The sequence below is a fragment of the Bradysia coprophila genome, assembly GCF_014529535.1.
Source record: "Bradysia coprophila strain Holo2 chromosome X unlocalized genomic scaffold, BU_Bcop_v1 contig_416, whole genome shotgun sequence".
Taxonomy (NCBI): domain Eukaryota; kingdom Metazoa; phylum Arthropoda; class Insecta; order Diptera; family Sciaridae; genus Bradysia; species Bradysia coprophila.
Window position 1 is genome coordinate 1,497,475 of NW_023503334.1, and position 10,105 is coordinate 1,507,579.

A 10,105-nucleotide genomic window follows, 5' to 3' on the forward strand; every position below is an offset into this window, starting at 1 on the left:
GATGAGATTTTTTTATTAAATAATTAACATCTACAATTAATTTTTTTTTGGTATTTTCAATTGAGAATAGAATATAGTATCTGGGGACAAAACAATTCTATGTTTGCTTATTCGGTAATATTTTTTTTTAACTTTTCTATTTATTGGATTTTTTTCTTCTTTTTAGCTACAGATTGTGTCAGTCAACAGTGAACAAATCAGCTGGTACGTTTTCCTATAATTATTTAGGCACACGCTTATACTATAGCCTAGTTTTGGAATTAAATTCTTAAAAATTCGATCACCTTTTTTTAATTCAATTTTTTCAGGCATTCCAGATAAAAGGCCATGGCTTATACGTATGCCATTAAAACTATTTAATTCAAACTTTATGGGAATACGTACCAGCTGCTGCATGCACAAAATTGAATGTCGCTCACTGTATTTCCTTTATTTTCATATTATTTATTTTCTTTATTTATTTAATTACAATGTTTCTATGAATATAGTAAATTTATTAAAACATATTTATGAATCACAATGTGTTTGAATATATCCTTGCGAACAACCCCCTAATTTTGGAAAACAGTAGAAACAAAATGAAAAGTTTCCATTGGAAAGTTCAACGATCTACCAATTACAGCTACGGAATTATAAGCTATACATCGTTGTAAGCGATATAAATCCAATTTATTACACATGAGTTGGAAACGTTACTGTACGAACCTATTTATGTTGTATCGTAACGATATAAGAAATATGGATTGAAACATACAAATGATGAAGGTTATAATTCGATAGGTGTAATAAGTTTTCGAGAATAAACTTAAATGGTCCTATTTACAGCAAGGTTTTAAAAGAACAGTTCATGACACCTCTCAGTTGATCACAAAGACGTTTACTTTTAAATTTTTATGTTTGTGATGATCATTGCCTAATTTGCTGATTTAACTAACGAAAGTTTACTTAATTTACCAAAAAACAAAAGCAAATTTTCGGTAAATTTCTGAAAAATTCAGAAAATTCCGGAGAATTTCAGCAAATTCCGCAAACAAATCGGTTAATTTTAGGATCTGATGCAAATTATATGTTATAGAATGCTATGAAATGTCATAGAGTAAAGTTTCCTTCAAGAACCATGGATTAATAGTCACAGAGAAGAAACAAATCTAATGTAGACCATCTAAAATTAGTGGATTGTGGGTTTGTCTATATGGTTGACGTTTATTGCATCCAAAGATTTCACAACCCACAATATGACAAAGTCTATTTCATTTAATTTTTTTTCTGCGACTGTGCTGCTGCAGTGCTATGCGATGTACACGTTGTATATTTTACATACGTAAATGTCGTAACGTTGGTAATGCATGTGGAATGAATATCGTCGATTGGATTAAGTATGTTACTTCTTAAAATTCCGAGACTGTAATAAAGAAACTATTTGAAATGAAACTATAACATAAAATGTGATGCTATTGATAGCGCATAAGGCATTTGGATCCACGACCCCTACAAAGTCAACTTTAAATTCTATTTTTTTGATGAATTTTAAATCTATTGAACGGAAGCTAACCAATTTTACTGTTACCGACGAGCGGACAAGTTTTAGGATGGATTTAATTAACTTCTACATCCTTATAGCTAAAACCTATATTAACCAAAAATGTAAATTAAACTTAACTTAAATTGTCTATCTATGGTAATCGGGTGACTTCACCACCATTTATTCATTGGAGAATAAAATTTTGAAAAAGATTAAGTTGTCGAATTAACTCTCAACATTCTAACTCTCATAGAACTTAAACTTTAGATCGATATCAAAACCTGCAAAACGGGAGTAACCGGAGTTGGAGTAAACGACTCAATTTACTGACAGAAAAGTGAATCACACTTACAAGTAAAACCGGCACACCATTGTTGTAATGTAAACAGGTTGCGCTTTTCTACATGCCATCGACTTTATGCTCTAAGTGTTTAGCTTTGTGTGTAGTTAAACTCACTCGAAAATCGCTGACATCAGTTGAATTTATTCAGTAAATGATTTTTATCGTAAACATACATTTGATGTCACTAATATGTGATATGTGTATACGATGTGTGTACATTCATCATCCAAGATTAAATGTTTAAAAATTTTGAAATAAAAACCAACAAACAAAATGCGAAGAATGCGAACAAATATTCGATTTAAGATGTGCACTTTTTACCATTCAATTGGAATAGGAAAACGAACAAAGAATCGGACAACTTAATTGTTGATGAAACTGCACACGTTTGGCACCAGTGCGAAAGCTCACTTATTACTATAAATACTCGGAAAGATAAGGTTGAAATTATAGTTCGATTCTACCATTAGATATCAGTAGATCAAATATGAAGTCTACTATTTTCATAGTCTTACTGGCTTTGTGTCATGTAAGTAAATCAACTGTAGTTATACTTGGTATGAAATGTTTAACGACAAAAAACTTTTCGAATATTTTAGACATCTCTGGGGAAGCCGCAGGATTTGATTTCACGGGTGGAAAGAGAAGTTGATGCCCAGCAAGTTTATAAGATTTCTGCTGAAATTGACGATGAAAGTGGTTCTGGTGTCAAGGTTTCAGAATCAATGTCAGGTGATGGGCTCAGCAAAATTGACTGTGATTGCAACAAACCTAAGCCAAAAATAACATACGGACCCGAACAAATTGTAAAGGGAAAACCAGAGACGTACATTCATCATCAACCGAAAATTATTGTTCGTCAGCCACCAACCCACGTACGCATTGAACATCCACCAACTGTCATTCAACCCAGTACCATTGTCTTCCGTCGTCACGGTAAGACCATCCGCAGACCAGTAATCTATCAACACTTGCCACAAGATGTTCAAGTGCGTCCAGTCTACGTGAAAGTGGTCAAACCAATCGAAAAGAAAGTCATCATTGAAAATAAGTTGAAACAGGCCCAAATCATCAATTCAAATGATGACGCTCTTGAATATGAAACGTCGTATGGTGGACGCACTTACAGTGGATCGTTTGATGAACAAGAGTCTGTCGGCATTCAGAAATCAAACAAAGCTCAGACTAAAGTCCAGGCTAACGAATACGACACAACATATGGCGGTGGACGCGCTTACAGTGGATCGTATGCTGAACAACAATCTCTCGGTATTCAGAAGTCGAATAAAGTTCAAGCGAAAGTTGAGTCTAACGAATACGATACGATATATGGCGGTGGACGCACTTACAGTGGATCGTATGATGAAGAACAACAAGAGGCTGTTGATATCCAGAACTCGAAACAAGTTCAGGTGAACGAATACAGTAATGATTTTGATGGACATAGCTACGGCGCATCGTACGAAGAACAGCAACAAGAGTCTCTTGGCTATCAGAAGTCGAATAAAGTTCAAGCGAAAGTTGAGTCTAACGAATACGATACCCTATATGGTGGTGGACGTACTTACAGTGGATCGTATGATGAACAACAACAAGAAGCTCTCGATATTCAGAAGTCACAACAAGTTCAGGCTTCCGAATACGATACTCTATATGGTGGTAGTCATTACAGTGAATCTTTCGATGAACATGAACGTGAAGCAGAATCATACCACGGTCGTGTAAATGTTAAAGAAACAGAAGAGTACTGAGTGTGATTGCTAATGGGGAAATAAATGTATTTATTGAGAAAAGTATTTGTTTAACAACTGACACAGTTAGCTGCTGAATCAACAGTCTTTTTTTTCCTTCTCTACATTTATTTTACCTAGACCAGTGCGTTAACCTATTTTCATTAGATTCATCTCCCTGCAGAATCGTGGTTCTTAACGTCTCGTCATATTGAATAAATGGAATATCCTTTCATCGCTTCGATTTTGGAGTTATCAAAATGCAATTTGTGTAAATCAAAGAAATGTTGTCGAAAAATGGTAATTTAGTCACAAATGCGAAATTATCAAAAAATGCAATTAATGAATGACTATATTCCTGTCGTTCCTTATTTTTACGCTACATCAATTTGGTTGGTACAGAATAAAAAGTACTTAACTGCTTCAATAGGCGCATCGCAGCCCTTGCTTTCAGCGTGGACTACAATTTTTTTTCTATCTTTCTTTTGTGTTTGATATACCCGACTTAAACAACTCTTTTCTTGTTATTTTCTTAAATTTTTGTCTATGACATCTTAAAATTAAATTTTTCTTATCTTAAAGCTGATTGATGATTACAAAACATCGTCTCAACCGAAAAATAAAACTGACGAAATTTTTTCTTCCAATTTAAAACCATGTAGCATTGTCCTTTCTATATTTTTCCCTATTAAACTCACCCTTCGGTACGCATCCGCAGAATGGGAGCCATAACAAAATATTGGAAAAAGTTAGCTGAGTTTTCGACTAATGACGAAACTTCGATATCATTCTGCGGATCTTGGATTAACAATGTTTTCTGCCATGACCGAAGTATGTATAAGTTTTTTTGACAATAAGAGTCTTGTCGAATATAGTAGATAGTACCCATATTGACACACAAACGAAAATTTGCCTGACGGTAAAAAGGTATCGAGAATCGTTTGCATTTGTAAACGATTTTGTTCTACCTAATTTTCGTTCGTTTATGGAAGTCTAATAGATAAAACTCTGCCCGAAAGATGTTATAATTGGCCTCGTTTATTTTGTCAATCCATTGTATCTACTTCCATCCCACCGTCAGACATATGAATATAAACAAATTGATTGCTTAATTGAATGTAATCTTGATTTCGGAATGGGAATTTCCGATTTATGTCCTAATAAAGATTCACAAAATGTACTCGAAATGAGAAGAACGAAAGTTCAGAATGTTTTTCGTACAATGTCTCACGTGTTCAGCAGGGTACTGTGTCATTATTATGCCTCGATTGTACTCTTACAAAATTTGTGACTGAAATTATTTATTTATAAAATTCGTACTTTCGGACGGACTGTACACAAGAACGTCCAAATTTTAAACAACAGCTGACAAAAAATTGAAAGAACAAAATTTTAGTTAATTTTCTTTTCTTTTTTTTTTTTTGATTGATGAACAACAGAACAACTCTACTACAATTTTTAATTTTTTTGTTTTTGGAAAATATCAGTCAGCCGATTTGTTAGAAATTCAAAAATTGTTTTTATCAATTCTCTACAATAATTTGTTTACGAAACTTAAATGATACTTTCATTAATAAAAAATGGCTAAAGTTTTTCAATCGATAAAATATGAGAACACTTTTGCGGAATTAAATGAATTTAACAAACTTATATGTACAAACCTATCAAAATCGACAAATGTTATTTTTTGTTTGGTTTTTTAATTTTAATTTGTTTAGATCGACAGATTTTTATTGGATATGTTAGTTTAGTTGGTTGTTAAATGGGTTTTTTTAATTCTATTTTTTTTTAATTTTATTTTGAACTTTTTAAATGTTTTAAAAAATATAAATTTTGGTTTTATTTACTTTCATTTAAATTCCAGAAAAATCCCTGATCTAATGTGTCCGTCTATAATACACCACAATTATCTTTAATTATATATTTAGTTTACAATGTCTATGTCTGTTTGTTTGTTATTCACTTTTTTCTCATGGGTACAAAAATAATATTTTTTTTTTTAAATTTATATTTGTCTGCTTTGAGTTTTACCAAAATATTTCAATTATTTGTATAAAAAAAATGCCATTCAAAACGCAAAATCATGTCATCCTTTTAACTACTATACTAACCGTACCCACTTCACTAAATCCTACAACGAGCCACTTGAATCGTTCTGAAATGGTATGATGTGATCTCCACTAAAACTTGGCGATGATGACGGTGCGTCCAATGAAGCTCGACTAGTTGAACTGAAGCTACTCGAGCTTAGCTCTTCTTCAATATGAGCCACAGCCTGGACTCCGCTCACTGAAAATGTTCAAAAGGAAAAAACGAAATTTTATTTCAAAATTTCAAGGTAATGGGCGGTAGTAGATGAAATGGATTATTTTTCGTGTAAAACGGAAGCAGTAAATTTCTAATAAAATACCTCGAATGGAAGCTAAATAGTGAACAACAGAGTCTTGGTTCACAATATACCCAAGGTTAATTTTTTAAAGATTTTTCTTTGTACAGCGGGAGAAAATAAAGAAGTCACACTTTCAACGACAACACTCCAGTTTATGTTATTCATTCCACATCTGCCGTAATTCGCATGTCGGACTTAGTGCAAAATTTAAACAAAAGAATTCTTTGTTTAAATTTTGCACTAAGTCCGACATGCGAATTACGGCAGAATGCGATACCGACGTTTATATAATACAAAATGTTCATTGACTTAACCTCGTGGTAATGAATTTGGAGTGAATAAAGAGAATTGGATTGTAATTGTGTTTTCGGATTTTTCTCCTCCTGATTGTAAATATAAAAACTAATTTTTAAGGCAGATTGTTTCTTATTTTAACATTAGTACTAATAATGATCGATCAATTGATTATAAAAATTCAGTAGCATGTATAATGTACGCTAGTCTGTGTGTGTCAAATTTTTGTCCCAATTTGTCTTTTATTGAAGGACTGACACAACTTTATTAATAAAATCGTTATTCTACAAAACTTATGTGAATCAAGGATGCGAACGATAGCCGATACTAAAAAGCATCTAAAAAATCTTAGGAAACGTTAGCGTAACATTATTCATAGTTTCTAGTTCACTTATACAAATGATCTGCTGTTCTTATCCGTTAAAACTTGCGCTGATGCTTAATCTTTGATATCGATGTCCATCTCGACGTCATGTTGAAACTCTACTAGAGTCCGCCTTTAGAAACGACTAAACATTTGTTATCGATAATGACGACAAAAATAAGAGTTCTGGCGTTCCCTTTCTTGTGCAACACGTTAAGTGAAAAGACTTTTCACCAGATGCTTGACAACAAAAGAAGTAGCAGATTCACTCGCGATTTTTACTCTAATTGAAAATGTGATTCAATGACCACTAACTAAAGCACTTTGGTGATTTATTTATTGTTATTAAAGTAGTTTTCTTAGACTGCACAACAAATTGTTGAAAAACGATACCATCGTGCTGTATTTAGCTAGACGACTTGAAACTAGACACGAAAAGTGTTGTACGAATTTCTCGCCTCTCTTATAGAAGACAGAGTGTTATATTTCTACGAAATTACGCAAGAACAGACCAAAATAACAAATTTTGTTTATGCAATTCGAAACGGTGTTCCACAACCAATTACCGTAAACATTCTCGGTGTATTACTTAGAATTGTATAGCTTCCTTTGTCGTTAATTGTCGTTCTGATTGGAAATCTAAATAAATCTTAGATATCGAACTATAATTGTCTCCGTTATACAATTCACCTTAATTTTCTGTTGTTATTGTAGTAAATCACGATTGATAAATGATAATAGAAAGATTTTTATTATAAATAGTCTGCTTGTTCGTAGACAATTTAAGTGTTAACCGATTCTTCGATTAAATAATTGAAATGGTCCTTTTATTCGGGCTGCGTCTACTGGTCGTTTTAGCTGTGGTGCATGTAAGAATTTTCATCAATTTAATCTTAACCAAAAACGATTAAATCATTCGGAAATTCGCAGGCCACACTTACGCAGCAAATTGGAATCTTAAATAGACAACTAGCGTATCGGGACATAGAGCAACGTTCATTTAATGAAAATGTAAGACTTGCATCATATCGATCTCAAATGCAACAGCCTCAATTACAACAAACAGAGCCAACTGAAACACGTATTATCAAACATCCAGATGAGAAAATCGTCCATCATCCTTCGCCAATATATGTAAAACGACCTCCCACATTTGTTACGATCAATCATCCAGATATTGTCATCGAACCAGTAAATTAATAACATAAAGCCGTATAAACAATCCATTAATTCCATAATTTTCAGCATCCAGTTGTTTATCATAAACCAGCAGCTGTGGTTCGGTCGCCTGTTGTTTACAAACATTTACCGCGAAAGATTCAGTATCGCAACATGGTGAAGCACCTTGTGAAGCCAATCGAACAGAAGATTGTCCTCGAAGAAAAACGCCCGCCGAAAATATATGCCCGTCACAGCCAACCTCAGTACTTTGTCGCACAGCAGTTGGACGCTTCACCTGCTGCAACGGAAAACGTACCGTGTCAGCACATCAATCGAATGAGATTGACAGGACAACTTGTTTATCAACCGAGTGCGATTTCAAGTTATGAGGGTGAAGACATGAACGATGCTCAGCACGTTCCACCATTGGACATTGCCCGAGTTTATTACAGACAAAATTTTCCAACGAATTATCGCCAGTAAGAAATCATTTCTGTCTAAAAATGTTGGCTTTGCTGAGTGATAACAGCGGTGCGAGACACATTCGTTTATGAGGGTTCGAATTTTATAACAAAATAAATAATTTCATGTTGTAACGAAAATCGTCTTTGTTGCTATAACAATCGATACAAGGCTCAAGGACTGAAGGTACTCAAGATGTTTACTGAAAATTGAAATGGACAGTCACATTTTCCATTTCAATTTCAAGCTGTTAAGGGTGGAACTTCTCTATGTACGGCGAGTCGTTTAATCTATGTATTAACATCAAATCGAAATTGTTCGTCTCACGTGGAATGCTATATATAGCAAAGCTAATTATTCGGAATTTCAATTCTTAAATTCTGAAAAATTCTTAAAATTCTTAATTTCAGTATTTTAAGAATGTTGAAGAATTACTTAATTCTCAAAAAGTCTTTCAATTCTTTAAAATTCTTTAAATATTTAAAAATTCCCTAAAATTTATGAATTTTAAGAATTTGAAGAATTTTTAAGACAAATTAATTTTTGATATTCGTTAAAATTCCTAAATATTCCTAAAATGCTTCAAATTCTTAAGAATTCCCGAAAAAGTCCCATTAAATGTGGTGATCCAATGGTTTCCGCATGCTTAAGGTTGACAACCGAAAATCTTATATGATCGCACGGCCATTTCTCAAACAGAAAAATAAATGTCAGACTATAACTTTGGAGTATTTTTTTCTTCTTTTTTATTCGTAATTTTTTTGTCATTTTTTTTCTTTTTTGATTGCAACAATTTTCTCATTTCTTTTTTAATTGGTAATCTCTCAGTAAAGTAATTATTATGCCAAAATACATTTGTTTTTTCATCTATTTCAAGTTTACTTTTAAATTTAAAAACTATTTTTATTCAAATATTGTAAGTTTATCTGTCATGTGGGTGTGGTTTTTGTTGTTGTTGTAATGTTTGTGTTGTCGGAGGAGAGTTTTACTAAATCAAACAATTTAAAAAAAATGTAACATCGCGTGTAGCTATTGAATTTTCCTTAATAATAAAATCTAAATGAATTTAAAAAAAAACCTAAAACGAAATAATAAAACAAACAAAAAACCGTTGTCGCAAAAAGATAGCGTAAAATTTCGTTAAAACTTCAAAACATTTCCATAATTTTGTTTCCACTTTAATCGAAGCAAAGTCTTATTAATATTTTCTTTGTCATTGATTTGCACACTATAAATCAATGCAAAACGGGATAAAAGAGAGCACCATGTATATCATCATCTCTTTAAATCGAATTATAGACAATGGGGTATCGGGTCGATAAAAAAAACGTGCAGAAGAATATTTTGGTTAAATTGTTGTTGGGGTCTGTTAAATCAAAGAATAATCTGAAAAAATATACTAATGACAATTATTGATGAAAGTGATAGTGCGAATGCTCAAAATTGACTTTGAAAATATAAAATCTGAGAAAATTTGAAATTAGGTCGTACTCATTGTTCGAGCTCTATCGATAAAAAATGTTAAACTCACCATTAAAACTCACAAAACTCAGGCTATTATTCTGCTTTTACATTTTTCAAAAAATTAGAGTTTTGTTAATTGATTTCGAAAATACGCCCGAATGTGAACTATAATTTCAGCGTACTGTTCATTGTGCTTAATTGACGCCTTTAATTGAAAATCACATCACAATTAAAACGTTGCGGGAAGTTTATTTATTTGGCTTTTGGCAGTATTGATTTGATAAAATTACCTCAATATTCGAGTTTTGATACAATATCCAATCGATGACGTCAATTTATGATGGTTTCTTATTCTTTATCGATTAAGCTCGAAAAA

General features: G+C 32.6%; 2 protein-coding genes across 2 annotated transcripts; both read left to right on the top strand.

Annotated features, from left to right (window-relative positions):
- Positions 1-2,268: 2,268 nt before the first annotated feature.
- On the top strand, positions 2,269-3,658 carry LOC119069915. Its single transcript, XM_037174132.1, has 3 exons — positions 2,269-2,394; positions 2,465-2,485; positions 2,516-3,658. Exons 1-3 carry the CDS (start codon positions 2,353-2,355, stop codon positions 3,614-3,616), a joined length of 1,164 nt encoding a protein of 387 aa, XP_037030027.1. The 5' UTR covers positions 2,269-2,352; the 3' UTR covers positions 3,617-3,658.
- Positions 3,659-7,394: 3,736 nt separating this feature from the next.
- On the top strand, positions 7,395-8,401 carry LOC119069918. The gene is made up of 3 exons (XM_037174139.1): positions 7,395-7,511; positions 7,573-7,833; positions 7,888-8,401. Exons 1-3 carry the CDS (start codon positions 7,461-7,463, stop codon positions 8,284-8,286), a joined length of 711 nt encoding a protein of 236 aa, XP_037030034.1. The 5' UTR covers positions 7,395-7,460; the 3' UTR covers positions 8,287-8,401.
- The last annotated feature ends 1,704 nt before the right edge of the window (positions 8,402-10,105 follow it).